The following is a 20458-nucleotide window of genomic DNA, read 5'->3' as shown; positions in this document are numbered from 1 at the left end:
ATGCTATCATCTCTTCTCCTATCCTCTCTCCTCTCCACTTCTCCTCTCCTATGATATCCTCTCCACTTCTCCTCTCCACTCCTATCCTCTCTTCTCCTCTCCTTTCCACTTCTCCTATCATCTCCTCCCCTCTCCTCTCCTCCCGTCTTCTCTTCTCCTATCATCTCTCCTCCCCTCTCCTCTCCTATCTCCTCATCTCCTCTCCTATCATCTCTCCTCTCCTCTCCTATCCTCTCTCCTCATCTCCTCTCTTCTCCTCTCCTATCCTCTCTCCTCCTCTCCTCTCCCCTCCTCCCCTCTCCTAGCCTTCTCATATCCTATTCTCTCCTCCACTCCTCTCCTATTCTCTTCTCTCATCTCCTCTCCTATTCTCGCCTCCTCCTATTTCTCTCCTCTCCTATTCTCTTCTATTTTCTCCTCTCCTATTCTCTCTTCTCATAGCTTCTTCTCTCCTCTCATATTCTCTTCTTTCCTCTCCTATCCACTTCTCCTCTCCTATTCTCTTCTATCCACTCCTCTCATCTCTTCTCCTTTCCTCTCCTCTCCACTTCTCATCTCCTCTCCTCTTCTATTCTCTTATCTCGACTTATCTCCTCTCCTCTCCTCTTCTCTTCTCTCCTCTCCTATCCACTTCTTCTCTCCTCTCCTATTCTCTTCTATCCACTCCTCTCCTCTCTTCTCTTCTCCTTTCCTCTCCTCTCCACTTCTCATCTCCTCTCATATTCTCTTATCTAGACTTATCTTCTCTCCTCTCCACTTCTCCTCTCACATTCTCTTATCCCCATGTCTCTCCTCTCCACTCCTCTCCCCCCCTCCTACCCACTCCTCTTCTCATCTCTTCTCTTCTCCTTTCCTCTCCACTTCTCATCTCCTCTCCTCTCCTATTCTCTTATCTCCTCTCTTCTCTTCTCCTTTCCTCTCCTCTCCAATTCTCATCTCCTCTCATATTCTCTTATCTCCACTTCTCTCCTCATCTCCACTCCTCTCCTCTCCTATCCTCTCCACTTCTCCTCTCTTCTGCTTTCCTCTTCTTTCCACTTCTCCTCTCATCTCATCTCCACTTCTCCTCTCCTCTCCTCTCTTTTCCTTTCCTCTCCTCCACTTCTCCTCTCATCTCTTCTCCTTTCCTCCTCTTTCCACTTCTCCTCTCATCTCCTCTCCACTTCTCCTCTCCTCCTCCCCTCCTCTCATCTCCTCTCCTATGCTATCTTCTCTTCTCCTATCCTCTCTCCTCTCCACTTCTCCTCTCCATTCCTATCCTCTCTTCGCTTCTCCTCTCCACTCCTATCCTCTCTTCTATTCTCTGCTCTTCTTCTTTCCACTTCTCCTATCATCTCCTCCCCTCTACTCCCCTCTCCTATCCTCTCTCCTCTCCCCTCTTCTCCTCTCTCCTCCTCTCCTCTCTTCTCTCCTCCTCTCCTCTCCTCTCAGAGCAGTTTGACACACTTCTTATAAGTGGTACCATCTGGTCTCTCATTCTGTCCGTGTGTGTGTGTGTGTGTGTGCGTGCGCAGTGAATTTCTATAAACCTTTAGCAACAGTGTGTAATATCAGAAAGCAGCCAGTCAGTCATTAAACCAGACGGTTAAAAATAATTTTCTTCAGATCAAACAAACCAGTAGCCTAGTCCCTCCTCTCTCTCTCTCTCTCTCTCTCTCTCTCTCTCTCTCTCTCTCTCTCTCTCTCTCTCTCTCTCTCTCTCTCTCTCTCTCTCTCTCTCTCTCTCTCTCTCTCTCTCTCTCTATCTCTCTCTCTCTCTCCCCCTTTCCGCACATCTCTCTCTCTCTCCCTCTCCCTCTCTCTCCCTCCCCCATCGCTCTCTTGCAGGAGGGAAAAAAACACACACAAACTTTTCGTCTCAGTTTACCACCTCTCTCGCTCTCCCTCCACTCTCACATTCCCCTCTGCCTCTCTACCTTTCCCGGTCGTTCCCACACGGTCTCTCCTTTTTACCGTTCCCTTCACCGCGTCTCTGAGCGCGCCGTCTTATGAAAGCTGGACTCGTCCGCAGGTTTTCTCTTCTTTTTTCACGGTCTCTCCTCTCCACAGTCTCTCCTCTCCACGGTCTCTCCTCTCCACGGTCTCTCCTCTCCGCGGTTCTCTCCGCTACACGGTTCTCTCCTCTCCTCGCCGTCGGGGGAAGGGGCTGATCTGGATCTGATCGGTGCCCCGCGCTGCCCCTTGGATAGACGGACCAGTTAGTTTGTTTTTAAGCGCTCACGGATGAAGACGCCGGCTGTGGAAGATTCTCTCTCATAATGGTCTGGATGGACTGTGTGTTGAAGGCAGACTGAGAGGAGTCTGTTCAACGTGGCTTCAGAACCTGGACCACTGGGTTGATTTTACACTCAGAACTCAGAACCTGGACCACTGGGTTGATTTTACACTCAGAACCTGGACCACTGGGTTGATTTTACACTCAGAACTCAGAACCTGGACCACTGGGTTGATTTTACACTCAGAACTCAGAACCTGGACCACTGGGTTGATTTTACACACAGAACTCAGAACCTGGACCACTGGGTTGATTTTACACTCAGAACTCAGAACTCAGAACCTGGACCCCTGGGTTGATTACACTCAGAACTCAGAACTCAGAACCTGGACCCCTGGGTTGATTTTACACTCAGAACTCAGAACCTGGACCCCTGGGTTGATTTTACACTCAGAACTCAGAACCTGGACGACTGGGTTGATTTTACACTCAGAACTCAGAACCTGGACCCCTGGGTTGATTTTACACACAGAACTCAGAACTCAGAACCTGGACGACTGGGTTGATTTTACACTCAGAACTCAGAACTCAGAACCTGGACGACTGGGTTGATTTTACACAGAACTTCACTCTTATCTACTCTGGATCTATGGACCTACAGCCAATACAAGGAGGACAAGACAATGATGTAAATTGTGGAAATTCATGAATGAACTGAAATGGTCAATATGTCCTGAACCAATCAACACGTGGACTAGACTATGACATCATCACATGACCGGTGTCTTATTGTTGACGGGATCAGCATCTTTTTACTCCAACGTCAAGGAAAGACCAACGCAAAGATATTTCACCAAGTTACTGTTGCTATGTCTGTCAAGTCCCGCCTCTCTTAGTTACTGTTGCTATGTCTGTCAAGTCCCGCCTCTCTTAGTTACTATTAGTGAATCATCACTAGAAATGAAAATACTATCCTGGATCAGTGTTACTAGTTACTTTCTACCTCAATATAAACCCACCTCCTTTGCCATCAGTAGAAGGTGTTTTTCAGTGTCGGGGTGATTATGTCAGAGGACGTAGCTGGATTGGTGGAGCACTCTGTCAATCATTATTTCTATGCCAACATCTTCACAGCGTGACTTTGACAACAACAGGACAGATCTAGCCATGGACTGCACTGCGTGCGCCCGCGTGAGGCCGCCAGACCGGCGCCACAAGAGGTCCTCTACGCGCTGCCCGCGGCGACAGAGCTGCGGTTGCTACGGAGACATCATGGTGACGGGAGTTGTAAGCCACACCCCCTCGCTCCTGCGACGATTCCTATTGGATGCCTGTTGTTGTTTGCCCCAGGAGGAGAACTCTGTTCTGTGTCCTGATTGGACGAACGGAACCACAGGAAATGATGGAATAGAGAGAGAAAGAAGAAGAGGAGAAGAGGAGGAGGAGGAGGAGGAGGAGGAAGGTGAGGATGGATTAGGGTAGGAAGGCTCTGTTATGTAAGGGATAATGTATAGCTACGAGGTCATTGTCGCAAAATAATTGACCGACACGGCGTTTAAACGTAGTGAAGGTCAATTATTTAGCGACAATGACCGAGTATAGCTATACATTATCCCGCTTATTACATGGCTAACTTACTAACAATATACCTAATTCATTTTACACCATCGACAAGACGAGATCAAATGCAGATGCAGTTCTGTTCTGTCGCTCCGCTGTCATCGCCGGCAGCTTCGCCGGCAGCCGGCAGGTGTGTCTGATTGCACTGATGCAGTGTGTGTCAGTGGGCTTGATTGCTACAGCTGCACACAGTGGTCATTATTGCTCGGCAGAGGTCCGTTATTGAGTAATAACGGACCTCTGATGAGCGCTGTTGACCAATCACAATCAAGCATTTCGGCGAATGTTAAAACGCCATGTAATAACAACATATAGTGATTTATATGTTAGAAGAAGAAGAAGAAGAAGAAAGGTCTTTATTGCCAAGTAGTTTTACACATAGAAGGAATTTGATTTGGTCGTTTTTGGTGCGACATTAATGGACAGACAATTACGGTAGAATAAAATAAAACCGTAAAATAAAATGGAATATTATAAGCTAAATTAAAATAGAAGCACAATAGAATATAATTATAAAGTAAAATAGGCCAGGGCTGTACAATTGTGCACGATGTGGTCCAGTATATACACAACACTAATTAGAATAAAAACAACAATACAGTGGGATGGAATATTTAGCAGGGCGGTGCAATTGAGCAGTAATGTGCAAAAAGTACATGTGTTATATGTTGTCCAATATATTAGTGTATGTGTAGTGTGTGTGAGAGCTTAGATAGTGTGCTGCCAACCTGCAGGGCTGCAACGCATCACCAAACACACGCTTCAGATCGGATCACGGGTTTTGAGTCACGGATCACCTTGTAAAATGTAGCATAGATACAGTATACAGTCAGGGCCATAAATATTTGTGTGTTCTGCCTCAGTCAGATGGCTATTAAACCCTTGTGTGTGTGTGTGTGTGTGTGGCATCAGTTTCCAGAGCTGACTCAGCTGTATCCACTGTGTGTTTGAGAAGGCAGTATGTCACTGCTACCATGGTGTGTGTGTGTGCGTGTGTGGCCTATGGTGTAGCTTGGTATATACAGTTGCCGGGTCCATAAATATTCTTATATACAATCTTCATAATTTTGGCTCTGTACACCACCACAATGGAATTGAAACGAAACAATCAAGATGTGCTTTAAGTGGACCTTCATCTTTATTTACATCCAAATCAGGTGAACGGTGTAGGAATTACAACCATTTCTATGTGCCTCCTCCTTTTTAAGGGACCAACAGTAATTGGACAATTGGCTGCTCAGCTGTTCCATGACCAGGCGTGTGTTATCCCTCATTGTTTCATTTACAAGGAGCAAATAAAAGGTCTAGAGTTAATTTCAAGTGTAGTATTTTGCATTTGGAATCTGTTGCGGTCACCTTTCAACATGAGGTCCAAAGAGCTTCACTATCAGTGAAGCAAGGCTGAAGAACCAAAACAAACCCATCTGAGAGATGGTTAAAAAATGGTAGGTGTGGCCAAATCAACTGTTTGGTACATTCTTAAAAAGAAAGAACACACTGGTGAGCTCAGCAACAGCAGAAGACCCATAAGACCGTGGAAAACAACTGTGGTGGATGACAGGAGCATTCTTTCCCTGGTGAAGAAAAACCCCTTCACACAAGTTGGCCAGATCAAGAATACACTCCAGGAGGTAGGAGGCGTGTCTGTGTCAAGGTCAACAATCAAGAGAAGACTTCACCACGGTGAATACAGAGGGTTCACCACAAGATGTAAACCATTGGTGAGCCTCAAAAACAGGAAGAGTTTGTCAAAAAACATCTAAAAAAAAAACTGTACAGTTCGCGTGAATACTTTCGGCAGCCAACATGCCCTTCCGCGTTGCTCTGATTGGCCGAGCGCGCGCATGCGCATGAGCCGCGACACGCTCCTCTGCCAGGCAGGAATACTAACGCAATTTATACAAATGGAAGTATTGATTTCGCCGTAACGAATCATTAAAAAAATATACCGTTAACTGGAATATGTTGTGCCTTTACACATATGTTGGATTATGTAATTGGTTTGTCATGACAAACCAATAAAAAATCGCGAATTAACCGGTGGCTACACACAGTAACTACATGCATCATTGTTTACAATGAACGGTGGGGCTAATCGAAAGGACTGGACACGGACAAGTTAGTTGTTCACCAACAATCTACAGACACAAACAAACACAGAACCGGACTGTTAAATTAAATTAAATTTAAATTAATAAAAAAAAATAAAAATTAATTGATTGCTGTTTAACGTGTCCGTGTCCAGTCCTTTCGATGGTATATTTTTCGAATGATTCGTTAAGGCGAAATCAATACTTCCATGCGTATAAATTGCGTTAAGCGGAGCTTAGTATTCCTGCCTGGCAGAGGAGCGTGTCGCGGCTCATGCGCTCGCCCGGCCAATCATAGCAACGCGGAAGGGCATGTTGGCTGCCGAAAGTATTCACGCGAACAGTTCTGGAACAACATCCTATGGACAAAGATCAACTTGTACCAGAATGATGGGGAGATAAGAGTATTGAGAAGGAAAGGAACTGCTCATGATCCAAAGCACACCACCTCCTCAGTGAAGCATGGTGGTGGTGTCATGGTGTGGACATGTACACCACCTCCTCAGTGAAGCATGGTGGTGGTGTCATGGTGTGGACATGTACACCACCTCCTCAGTGAAGCATGGTGGTGGTGGTGTCATGGTGTGGACATGTACACCACCTCCTCAGTGAAGCATGGTGGTGGTGTCATGGTGTGGACATGTATACCACCTCCTCAGTGAAGCATGGTGGTGGTGGTGTCATGGTGTGGACATGTACACCACCTCCTCAGTGAAGCATGGTGGTGGTGGTGTCATGGTGTGGACATGTACACCACCTCCTCAGTGAAGCATGGTGGTGGTGTCATGGTGTGGACATGTACACCACCTCCTCAGTGAAGCATGGTGGTGGTGTCATGGTGTGGACATGTATACCACCTCCTCAGTGAAGCATGGTGGTGGTGTCATGGTGTGGACATGTACACCACCTCCTCAGTGAAGCATGGTGGTGGTGGTGTCATGGTGTGGACATGTACACCACCTCCTCAGTGAAGCATGGTGGTGGTGGTGTCATGGTGTGGACATGTACACCACCTCCTCAGTGAAGCATGGTGGTGGTGTCATGGTGTGGACATGTACACCACCTCCTCAGTGAAGCATGGTGGTGGTGGTGTCATGGTGTGGACATGTACACCACCTCCTCAGTGAAGCATGGTGGTGGTGTCATGGTGTGGACATGTACACCACCTCCTCAGTGAAGCATGGTGGTGGTGTCATGGTGTGGACATGTACACCACCTCCTCAGTGAAGCATGGTGGTGGTGGTGTCATGGTGTGGACATGTACACCACCTCCTCAGTGAAGCATGGTGGTGGTGTCATGGTGTGGACATGTACACCACCTCCTCAGTGAAGCATGGTGGTGGTGGTGTCATGGTGTGGACATGTACACCACCTCCTCAGTGAAGCATGGTGGTGGTGTCATGGTGTGGACATGTACACCACCTCCTCAGTGAAGCATGGTGGTGGTGTCATGGTGTGGACATGTACACCACCTCCTCAGTGAAGCATGGTGGTGGTGGTGGTGTGGACATGTACACCACCTCCTCAGTGAAGCATGGTGGTGGTGGTGTCATGGTGTGGACATGTACACCACCTCCTCAGTGAAGCATGGTGGTGGTGTCATGGTGTGGACATGTACACCACCTCCTCAGTGAAGCATGGTGGTGGTGGTGTCATGGTGTGGACATGTACACCACCTCCTCAGTGAAGCATGGTGGTGGTGTCATGGTGTGGACATGTACACCACCTCCTCAGTGAAGCATGGTGGTGGTGGTGTCATGGTGTGGACATGTACGGCTGCCAATGGAACAGGCTCCCTTGTATTTATTGTTAATGAGCCGCTGACAAAAGCAGCAGGATGAATTCTGAAGTGTTATATTATATATTATCGGCTCACATTCAGCCAAATGCTTCAGAACTCATTGGACGGCATCTCACAGAGTGCAGATGGACAATGACCCGAAGCGAACTGCGAAAGCAACCAAAGAGTTTTTTTTAAGGCAAAGAAGTGGAATGTTACGCAATGGCCAAGTCAATCACCTGACCTGTATCCAATTGAGCAGCGTTTCACTTGCTGAAGACAAAACTGAAGCGAAAATGTCCCCAAGAACCAGCCGGAACTGAAGACAGTAGCAGTAGAGGCAGAGCCTCAGGGACGAAACCCAGCGTCTGGTGACGTCTATGGGTTCCAGACCTCAGTCTGTCGTCGACCGCAAAGGATCTGCAACCAATTATTAAAAGTGACCATTTTATTTACCATTTTGTCCAATTACTTTTGGTTAAAGGGGGGGGGGGGGGTGCTGTTGTAGAAACTGTTGTAAGTCCTACACCGTTCACCTGATTTGGATGTAAATACCCTCACATTTAAGCTGAACGTTTGCACTTGCACTTGTGGGGCGACAGTGACTCGGGAGGTAGAGCAGTCGTCTGGTAATCCAGAGGTTCCCAGGTTCGATTCCCGCTCCTCCCGCGCAGCTGTCGAAGTGTCCTTGAGCAAGACACTTGACCCCGGATTGCTCCCGATGAGCAGGTCGGCACCTTGCATGGTCGCCTCTGCCGTCGGTGTGTGAATGTGTGAGTGAATGGGTAAAATGTCAGGAACAAATTGTAAAGCGCTTTGGATAAAAGCACTATATAAATGCAGCCATTTACCATTTACCACTTAAAGCACATCTTGATTGTTTCATTTCAAGTCCAATGTGGTGATGTACAGAGACAGAATTGTGAAAATGGTGCTGTCAATGTCCAAATACTTATGGAACTGCTGACTGTATATAGATAGTACTAGTACATGTGTGTGTCAGATCTTTTTTATTCTATTTCTGTTCTTCTGAAATACTGAAACCCTCTCATTGACTGACCGCCTTGTCCCTCCCTACACACACACACACACACACACACACACACACACACACACACACACACACACACACACACACACACACACACACACAGATATGCACACACACACACACACACACACACACACACACACACACACACACACACACAGATATGCACACACACACACACACACACACACACACACGCACACACACACACACACACACACAATAGAAGTACACACACAGTCTCATCAGATAGTGTAAATACACAGTCATACACATGTGCAGGCAAACACACATGAATGCACACATGCACACACACACACACACACACAAGCTGGTTAGCTGTAAGTGAAACCATGTTGCTGGTGTTATTTTCAGATGTGAAGAGAGGAGAGCAGCCTGAGGCCTAGTTCACTAAATTATACTGACTGACTGACTGACTGACTGACTGACTGACTGACTGACTGACTGACTGACTGACTGGTTTACTGACTGACTGACTGACTGACTGACTGACTGACTGACTGACTGACTGACTGGCTGACTGGTTTACTGACTGACTGACTGACTGACTGACTGACTGACTGACTGACTGACTGACTGACTGACTGACTGACTGACTGACTGACTGACTGACTGACTGACTGACTGACTGACTGACTGATTGACTGGTATACTGACTGACTGTCTGGCTGGCTGACTGACTGACTGACTGACTGACTGACTGACTGACTGACTGGTATACTGACTGACTGGCTGACTGACTGACTGACTGACTGACTGACTGACTGACTGACTGACTGACTGACTGACTGACTGACTGACTGACTGACTGACTGACTGACTGACTGACTGACTGACTGACTGACTGACTGACTGACTGACTGACTGGTATACTGACTGACTGACTGGTTTACTGACTGACTGGTTTACTGACTGACTGACTGACTGACTGGTTTACTGACTGACTGGTTTACTGACTGATTGACTGACTGATTGACTGACTGACTGGTTTACTGACTGACTGGTTTACTGACTGACTGGTTTACTGACTGACTGACTGACTGACTGACTGACTGACTGACTGACTGACTGACTGACTGACTGACTGACTGACTGGTTTACTGACTGACTGACTGACTGACTGACTGACTGACTGACTGACTGACTGACTGACTGACTGACTGACTGACTGACTGACTGACTGACTGACTAGTTAACTGACTGACTGGTTTACTGACTGACTGGTTTACTGACTGACTGACTGACTGACTGGTTTACTGGCTGACTGACTGACTGACTGGTTTACTGACTGACTGACTGACTGGCTGACTGGTTTACTGGCTGACTGACTGACTGACTGACTGACTGACTGACTGACTGACTGACTGACTGACTGACTGACTGACTGACTGGTTTACTGACTGACTGGTTTACTGACTGACTGACTGACTGACTGACTGACTGGTTTACTGGCTGGCTGGCTGACTGACTGACTGACTGACTGACTGACTGACTGACTGACTGACTGACTGACTGACTGGTTTACTGACTGACTGACTGACTGACTGAATGCTATGCATCTCTCTCTCACTCTCTCTCTCTGTCTATGACTCTCTGTCCCTGTTTCTCTGTTTCTCTTTCTCTGATTATTAAATAAAAATGTCTGCCTCAGTCAGATGGCTATTAAACCCTTTGTGTGTGTGTGTGTGTGTGTGTGTGTGTGTGTGGTGTGTGTGTGTGTGTGTGTGTGTGTGTGTGTGTGTGTGTGTGTGGGTGTGGGGGTGGGGGTGGGTGGGTGGTGGGGGTGTGTGTGGCATCAGTTTCCAGAGCTGACTCCGCTTTATCCACTATGTGTTTGAGAAGGCAGTATGTCACTACCAGTGTGTGTGTGTGAGAGAGACCTATGGTGTAGCTTGGTATATACAGCCAGGTCCATAAATATTTGAACATTGACACAATCTTCATAATTTTGGCTCTGTACATCACCACAATGGAATTGAACTGAAACAATCTAGATGTGCTTTAAGAGCAGACATTCAGCTTTAATTTATTTATCCAAATCGGCTTGTTGTCTAAAATGTAGGTTAGCTAGCAGCTTGTTGTCTAGAAACATAAGGTAATACATGTAGGTTAGCTAGCAGCTTGTTGTCTAGAAACTAGGGCTGTCAGTTTATCACGTTAATTAGATTAATAAATTACACAGCAAATTATCGCGTTATGAAAATTAACTCAAAATTAATTACAAATTTAAAAAAATTTATTTATAAATTTTTTTTTTATCTCATTCATTCCATAAGAACGTAGAATACACATTTACAGACTTTTTTAATATTGTCCATTTGCATGTTCTTGGTATCTGATTCTAGGGACATCTATGGATCTCAGGGAATGTATTCCCAGTGTCAGAAATACTGTGTCTGTTACTAGGCTTGAGTAAATTGTAATGAACCAAATGAGAATATCAATAAAAATAAAAGGGCGCTCGCCATCAACGCTGGAGACGCTGGGTTCGAATCCAGCTCTCGGCGTTGCTATCAGCTTGGCTGGTCGTTCATACTTTTTTTTTTTTTTTTTTTTTTACCTTTATTTTACCAGATAGTCACTTGAGATCAAAGATCTCTTTTTCGAGCAAGACCTGGCCAAAATGGCAGCAAAAACAAAAAACAAACATACAAAAATACATAAAAGGCAAAGTGGGGCAAGGGGATACATTTGAGCTGCAGCAAATCAGATTGAATGGGATTGGGGGGAGATTGGAGGGTAGGGTAAAAAGGTAGAAAGAGGATGGAAGGTGAGGCCCTGCAGGAGGTTGCTGGGGAGAGAAGGTCAGGTTAAAAACATAAAATATAACAGCACATTATGCAGTGAAGCAGCGACATTCTCCCATCTCATTCTTTAAAATGCCCTTAATTTGAACTTTAAAATCAGATATGGTAGTGAGGGCCTGCAGTTTCAAAGTTTTTTTAAGTCCATTCCAGGCAGAGGGAGCAGAGAACATGAAGGCCCTTTTCCCAAACTCTGTGCGGGTTCTGGGTACTGAGGCATATAAATAGTCCTGGGATCGTAAGCTGTAAAATGGGTTTGATGTGATGGTGAGGTATGAACCGAGGTAAAAAGGGAGCTGACCAATAATTGCTTTATAAATGAAGGTGTACCAATGAAGCAGTCTACGGGCAGTCAAGGACGGCCAGTTAACTTTAGCATACAGAGTGCAATGATGGGTAAGTGATCTATATCCAGAAATAAATCTTAATACACCATGGTAAGCAGTGTCCAACATGTGTAGTGAGGTGGAACAGGCATTCATGTATAAAACATCACCATAATCTAATACTGGTAAAAAAGTGGCAGCAACTAGTTCGGTCGGGGCGCCTGCACAGCGAGGGTAGGATCTGGAGGGAGGTAAAGTGACCTTCCACACGTTACACTCTCCTGGTGAGAATCTGCGCTGCCAGGCTGGCTGCCAGCTGGCTGCACATGCGTCGGAGGAAAGCATGTGACAGTCTCCGGCTCCCGGACCAACAGTAGGGGGGAGTGCGCAACAACCAGGAAGGGGGTTGGGAATTGGCATAACGACTAACAGTGGGATGGGAGAAAAATTGGAAAAAAGGAGGGGGGGAAAAGATAATAAAAATTAAAAATCTTTGACTGTGAATAACACAATGCTCAAATCTAAGCAAATTAATAGATGGAAGATGATTAGAAGGTTTTGTAGATACAGTACTGAATTCTGCCATCCGGACACATGCAATTTGAAATATGATTATAGAATATAGAATATCAGGCATAAAATGGTTATGCGATTAAAATGCGATTAATTCGATTAATTAATTACAAATCCTGTAATTAATTAGATACATTTGTTTAATCGCCTGACAGCACTACTAGAAACATAAGGTGAATACATGTAGGTTAGCTAACAGCTTGTTGTCTAGAAACATAAGGTAATACATGTAGGTTAGCTAGCAGCTTGTTGTCTAGAAACAAGGTGAATACATGTAGGTTAGCTAGCAGCTTGCTGTGTAGAAACAAGGTGAATACATGTAGGTTAGCTAGCAGCTTGCTGTGTAGAAACAAGGTGAATACATGTAGGTTAGCTAGCAGCTTGCTGTGTAGAAACAAGGTGAATAAGTAGGTTAGCTAACAGCTTGTTGTCTAGAAACAAGGTAATACATGTAGGTTAGCTAGCAGCTTGTTGTCTAGAAACAAGGTAATACATGTAGGTTAGCTAGCAGCTTGTTGTCTAGAAACAAGGTAATACATGTAGGTTAGCTAGCAGCTTGTTGTCTAGAAACAAGGTGAATACGTGTAGGTTAGCTAGCAGCTTGTTGTCTAGAAACAAGGTGAATACGTGTAGGTTAGCTAGCAGCTTGTTGTCTAGAAACATAAGGTAATACGTTGTCTACAATCGTAAGGTATTGGTTAGCTAGCAGCAAGAGCTCAATCCTTTTAGAAATATATGAATATTCAGATTCAGATTCAGACAACTTTATTGGTCCCACGTGGGGCAATTCATATTTGCAGCTTCACAAGCAACAAAGACAAACAAACAACAAAACATCTCAACGACAGCACGGCAAATAAAAAGAGAAACACTCCATGTGATACAATCCAGCAATAAAAGTAAAAGTAAAAAACAGACAACCAAGTGCAAAGGGCTACTTAAAATGACTATTGTCTGTGTTTAAAAGTCTGATAGCAGAGGGGACAAAAGATTTGGCGTAGCGGTTGGTCCTACTTGGTGGGACGTTATAACGGCGGCCAGAAGACAACAGTGAAAACCGCTGAGACAGAGCATGGAGAGGTTGATTTGTGATGCTCGTCCCCTTCTTGACCACCTGGTCCGTCCAGAGAGAACATAGGTCTCTCTGTTTTACTCCAATTATTTTGGAGCACACTTTCACAATATACTGTAGGCTGTTCCTATCTTTAATGGACAGGCCACTAAACCAGCAGATAAAAGAAAAAGTTAGGAGGCTTTCAATAAAAGAACTATAAAAAGTGCTCAGGATCTTCGCACTAACATTAAAAGAGTTCAGCTTTCTCAGCAGGTAGATCATCTGCTGACCTTTTTTAACAATAGACTCTGTATTTAGGTTGAACTTCAGTTTACAATCAAACACAGTTCCCAGGTATTTGTACGATTCAACAGTCTGGACGTCCTCATCGTGAATTACACTAGCTATACTGGCTTGATGATCGGGGTTGTATCTGAAGTCAATTATCATGTCCTTAGTCTTAGAGACATTGAGGTCCAAGTAATTTTCATCACACCAATTCACAAAGTCGTGAAGTACAGGTCCATGATCAGTTTCGGAGCGCTGCAGTAGGGATACCAGGACAGTGTCATCTGAGAACTTAACCAAATGCCTTTGGTCATGAAGCGATCTGCAGCTGTCCGTGTACATAATAAATAAAAGGGGAGACAAAACGCAACCTTGGGGGGAGCCAGTGTTGGAAATCGACATGTTGGACATCTGCCCATTGACAAAGACCTGCTGGACCCTCTCAGTGAGGAAATTTAAAATCAGCATGAGAAGCTGGTGTGGGAGACTAAAATGAGAGTCAAGCCTCTCAATTAAAATGTGGGGCTGCATTTTATTAAAAGCAGAGGAGAAATCTGCAAATAAAAGTCTAGCATGAGCTCCAGGTGTTTCCAGGTGTTATTTATACACAATATCCAAGATGAAGAGCATAGCATCCTCCACCCCTTTACCTGGCTGATATGCGAATTGAAGGGGATCTAATTTACCCTCAATAAAAGACATGGTAGTGTTTTTTAAAAACTTCTCAAAAACCTTCATTGTTAATGAGGTAAGCGCCACTGGTCTCAAGTCCTTCAATTCTTTTGAATCTTTTGACTTAGGGATGGGTATGATGGTTGACGTCTTCCATAATGTGGGGATCTGACCTAGATCTACACACATCTGGAAGAGTCTAGAAAACACCCAACCAAGCTGATCAGCACAGTGATGCAGGGTGCGCCCGCATATCGAGTCTGGGCCAGCAGCTTTTCTTGGTTTAACCTTTTTAAATGATACTGTGACCCAATCTTGGGAAATAACCATTTCGTTTTACATATATATACATTATATGAGAGAGACACACAAAGAAAGAGAGCCAGTTTAGGATATGAGGAATCTGTTACTATTAAGTAATTTACAAGTCACTTCATATAGAAAAACATATACAGTATAATCGTAACTATCCAAATAGTTACAGCGTGTGTGTGTGTGTGTGGGTGGTGTGCACGTACAGTAAGTAACTATACTTGTGAGACTCGACAATCCACCTTCAGAGACAGAATGACAGTTTGGGTTGTGAGGATATTTTGGACATACAGTAACTGGGGGTCATCCCTATGTTCCCCGGGTTCTATGTTCCCCGTCCTTTTTTAATTTTTATTTTTTTGGGTTCTATGTTCCCCGGGTCCTATGTTCCCCCTATGTTTCCCATGTTCCAAAAGGGTTCTATGTTCCCCGGGTCCTATGTTCCCCCTATGTTTCCCATGTTCCAAAAGGGTTCTATGTTCCCCGGGTCCTATGTTCCCCCTATGTTTCCCCCGGTAGCGATAAAGGCTCGCCCCAGGCTCCCCACAGCAGTGGATTTCAAAGCCACTTTTATAGATAATTCATTTGTATCGCAACGGAGTCACGGATCTAGTCGGGCCACGTAGCATTATGTCGACAAATCAAATTCAGCCATTGGGTGGGTGGCGCTGCTGAGCGGGCCTGTGACGGCCTGACAGCGTGGGGACAGAGAGAGCTGGGCTGTTGTTCTGCAGATGGATGCTTCTCACACAGACCGCAAATAAACGAACGCTTATAAAATGATTTAATAGGCTAAACTTAGTTTAAAATTCTTTATTTTACACTTGTTTATTGTATTTGATTTTTGTCGACATAATGCTACGTGGCCCGACTAGATCCGTGACTCCGTTGCGATACAAATGAATTATCTATAAAAGTGGCTATCTTTGAAATCCACTGCTGTGGGGAGCCTGGGGCGAGCCTTTATCGCTACCGGGGGAAACATAGGGGGAACATAGGACCCGGGGAACATATAACCCTTTTGGAACATGGGAAACATAGGGGGAACATAGGACCCAGGGAACATAGGACCCTTTTGGAACATGGGAAACTTAGGGGGAACATAGGACCCTTTTGGAACATGGGAAACATAGGGGGAACATAGGACCCTTTTGGAACATGGGAAACATAGGGGGAACATAGGACCCTTTTGGAACATGGGAAACATAGGGGGAACATAGGACCCAGGGAACATAGGACCCTTTTGGAACATGGGAAACATAGGGGGAACATAGGACCCTTTTGGAACATGGGAAACATAGGGGGAACATAGGACCCGGGGAACATAGAACCCTTTTGGAACATGGGAAACATAGGGGGAACATAGAACCCTTTTGGAACATGGGAAACATAGGGGGAACATAGGACCCGGGGAACATGGAACCCTTTTGGAACATGGGAAACATAGGGGGAACATAGGACCCTTTTGCGGATGGGGGAACATAGAACCCTTAAAAAAGAAAAAAAAGCGGGGAACATAGAACCCTTTTGGAACATGGGAAACATAGGGGGAACATAGGACCCTTTTGGAACATGGGAAACATAGGGGGAACATGGGACCCTTTTGGAACATGGGAAACATAGGGGGAACATAGGACCCTTTTGGAACATGGGAAACATAGGGGGAACATAGGACCCAGGGAACATAGGACCCTTTTGGAACATGGGAAACATAGGGGGAACATAGGACCCTTTTGGAACATGGGAAACATAGGGGGAACATAGGACCCTTTTGCGGATGGGGGAACATAGAACCCTTAAAAAAGAAAAAAAAGCGGGGAACATAGAACCCGGGGAACATAGACATGTTCCCCAGTAACTGTACATTACTATGATTCAATTCAAAGATTTGATGCATCCTTAAATGTTGAACTCTTGATTCACTTGATTATTATTAATATTATTAACAATTATTTTGATACTTAAAATATCTTCTCTTTCTGTCTCTCTCTTGTCTCTCTCTCCTTATGTGTGTGTCTCTCTCTCTCTCTCTCTCTCTCTCGCTCTCTCGCTCTCTCGCTCTCTCGCTCTCTCTCTCTCTCGCTCTCTCTCTCTCTCGCTCTCTCTCTCTCTCTCTCTCTCTCTCTCTCTCTCTCTCTCTCTCTCTAGGAGAAGACAGTATAGATCTAGGTCCCCCTCCATCAGTAGACGAGGCAGCCAGCACCCTGATGACCAGACTGGGCTTCCTGCTGGGAGAGAAGGTGATGGAAGGACCGTACCAGGACCACCACGACACCCAGGTAACACACACACACACACACACACACACACACACACACACACACACACACACACACACACACACACACACATACTGTATGTATATGTATATAGTAGTGCTGTCAGGCGATTAAAAAAATGTATCTAATTAATTCCAGGATTTGTAATTAATTAATCTAATTAATCTCATTTTAATCACATAACCATTTTAGGCCTGATATTCTATATTCTTTGTATTTTATTTTTTTATTATTTTTTAAACAAACATATAAACAAACATGATATTCTATATTCTATAATCATATTTCAAATTGCATGTGTCCGGATGGCAGAATTCAGTACTGTATCTACAAAACCTTCTGTTTAATCATCTTCCATTTATTAATTTGCTTAGATTTTTCAGGTCAGTCAGGTCAATTTTAGCACAGTGTTATTCACAGTCAAAGATCAAAAAAATTTAAATAAAATTGAATTGATATTCTCATTTGGTTCATTACAATTTACTCAAGCCTAGTAACAGACACAGTATTTCTGACACTGGGAATACATTCCCTGAGATCCATAGATGTCCCTAGAATCAGATACCAAGAACATGCAAATGGACCATATTAAAAAAAAGTTTGTAAATGTGTATTCTACATTATTATGGAATGAATGAGATAAAAAAAATAATTTTTTTTTTTTTTTTTTATAATTTTGAGTTCATTTTCATAACGCGATCATTTGCTGTGTAATTAATTAATCTAATTAACGCGATAAACTGACAGCCCTAGTATAGTTGTGGTCTGGAGAGGAAGCCTACATATCCAGTGTTAAGACATAGTTGTGGCTTGTAGATGAAGCCTACATATCCAGTGTTAAGACATAGTTGTGGCTTGTAGATGAAGCCTACATATCCAGTGTTAAGATATAGTTGTGGCTTGTAGATGAAGCCTACATATCCAGTGTTAAGACATAGTTGTGGCTTGTAGATAAAGCCTATATATCCAGTGTTAAGACATGGTTGTGGCTTGTAGATAAAGCCTATATATCCAGTGTTAAGACATGGTTGTGGCTTGTAGATAAAGCCTATATATCCAGTGTTAAGACATGGTTGTGGCTTGTAGATGAAGCCTATATATCCAGTGTTAAGACATGGTTGTGGCTTGTAGATGAAGCCTATATATCCAGTGTTAAGACATAGTTGTGGCTTGTAGATGAAGCCTATATATCCAGTGTTAAGACATGGTTGTGGCTTGTAGATGAAGCCTATATATCCAGTGTTAAGTAGGGGTGGGAATCACCAGTTTCATCACGATACGATACGATATCGATTCTTTGGACAACGATACGATATTTGCCGATATCACAAAGTCTGCCACGATACGATACGATACGATTCGATTCAGGTGCCTGCGATCGATATGAGACGATATTATGTGCCCATTTAACACAATCAGTCACATTTAGATCAACTAAAAAAAGGCTACGGAAATATCAATTGATGTTTTTATTTTTGAGCTCTTCCAGACATTTAAATGAAAAACAATCTATTGTTTTTAATACAAATAGACCTCCTGTTAACTTTTTATATATTGAGCTTTAAACTTTAAGTAAAATGTTTTGGAACTCACAACACGCAAGCTAAAACCCTTTCCTCTCCCAAACTTCCTACAATTGTTTTATGTTGCATGATGATCATGAATACATATATTATGTATTCATGTTTAAATATCAACATGATCTGTCCATCCTCAGTAACACACACACACACACACAGAATGCCCCTCACGCAACCCAGTCCCCCACAGAAAGGTAGACTGCCCAGTGCCCCCACCCTTGCTCTTTCCCAAGTCCCCTCTCCTCTCTCCTCTCCTCTCATGGTTAGCTGCAGTGCTTAGCATAGTTAGCTCACGCTAACGCAACGTTCATTTCGGTATTTAACGCGACATATTGGGCATAAAGGAATGGAGAGGATGGAAAGCATGTTAGATGCATTTAACCCCTTGTGGGGAAAAAACAACAGGCACTTATTTCGGGCAAAATAGGCGGACTCTGAAGCAATGTTGTCTAATGTCTACACGGAGCTGCGCTGAGCTTGTTGTTCCGGCCGGGCGGAAATGCTCACAAGGGGATTTTCAAAATAAGAGTATCGCAATATGAATCGATCTTTTTATGTTGCATCGATCCTATTTGATTATTGATAATAGATCGATATATCGATCTGGATCGATGTATCGTCCCACCCCTAGTGTTAAGACATAGTTGTGGCTTGTAGATGAAGCCTATATATCCAGTGTTAAGACATGGTTGTGGCTTGTAGATGAAGCCTATATATCCAGTGTTAAGACATAGTTGTGGCTTGTAGATAAAGCCTACATATCCAGTGTTAAGACATAGTTGTGGTGAGTTAAGCCCCACCATGCTGTTCCATCTCCCTGCTTGAGTGACACGCCCTCAAATAACCTCATGAACACCACATGGGGAACAGTTTGTTCCCACTGAGCAATATGATTGGCTGAGAGGCATTTGTGGAATAAGCACTAAATGTAGTGGTTAGCCTATGCAGCACTAGTTGCCGGACTGTGTTGAATGCGACCAACCAGGAAAAAGTGATTTTAATTACATTCTAGGAACAACTGACTGTGTGGGTATCGAACAGGGTAGAAAGACTGTCAGGTTCTAAGCTGTGTGGGTATCAAACAGGGTAGAAAGACTGTCAGGTTCTAAGCTGTGTGGGTATCAAACAGGGAAGAAAGACTGTCAGGTTCTAAGCTGTGTGGGTATCAAACAGGGAAGAAAGACTGTCAGGTTCTAAGCTGTGTGTGTATCAAACAAGAAGAAAGACTGTCAGGTTCTAAGCTGTGTGGGTATCAAACAGGGTAGAAAGACTGTCAGGTTCTAAGCTGTGTGGGTATCAAACAGGGAAGAAAGACTGTCAGGTTCTAAGCTGTGTGGGTATCAAACAGGGAAGAAAGACTGTCAGGTTCTAAGCTGTGTGGGTATCAAACAGGGAAGAAAGACTGTCAGGTTCTAAGCTGTGTGGGTATCAAACAGGGAAGAAAGACTGTCAGGTTCTAAGCTGTGTGGGTATCAAACAGGGAAGAAAGACTGTCAGGTTCTAAGCTGTGTGGGTATCAAACAGGGAAGAAAGACTGTCAGGTTCTAAGCTGTGTGGGTATCAAACAGGGAAGAAAGACTGTCAGGTTCTAAGCTGTGTGGGTATCAAACAGGGAAGAAAGACTGTCAGGTTCTAAGCTGTGTGGGTATCAAACAGGGAAGAAAGACTGTCAGGTTCTAAGCTGTGTGTGTATCAAACAAGAAGAAAGACTGTCAGGTTCTAAGCTGTGTGGGTATCAAACAGGGTAGAAAGACTGTCAGGTTCTAAGCTGTGTGGGTATCAAACAGGGAAGA

At 44.3% G+C, this 20458-nt stretch overlaps 1 protein-coding gene across 1 annotated transcript in view; it reads left to right on the top strand.

Annotated features, from left to right (window-relative positions):
* tanc2a (tetratricopeptide repeat, ankyrin repeat and coiled-coil containing 2a) overlaps positions 1 to 20458 on the top strand; it is a gene marked incomplete at its 3' end in the record, with an annotated part of 261579 nt that overhangs the window by 113461 nt on the left and 127660 nt on the right. The window contains 1 exon segment of the mRNA XM_084329297.1: positions 16955 to 17085. Within this exon segment, the coding sequence (XP_084185423.1) occupies positions 16955 to 17085 (131 nt within the window).

The sequence above is a fragment of the Notolepis coatsorum genome (assembly GCF_963971535.1).
Source record: "Notolepis coatsorum genome assembly, chromosome: 14".
Taxonomy (NCBI): Eukaryota; Metazoa; Chordata; class Actinopteri; order Aulopiformes; family Paralepididae; genus Notolepis; species Notolepis coatsorum.
Note: the sequence above shows the minus strand (reverse complement) of the source record. Positions and strands in the feature narration are given on the sequence as shown.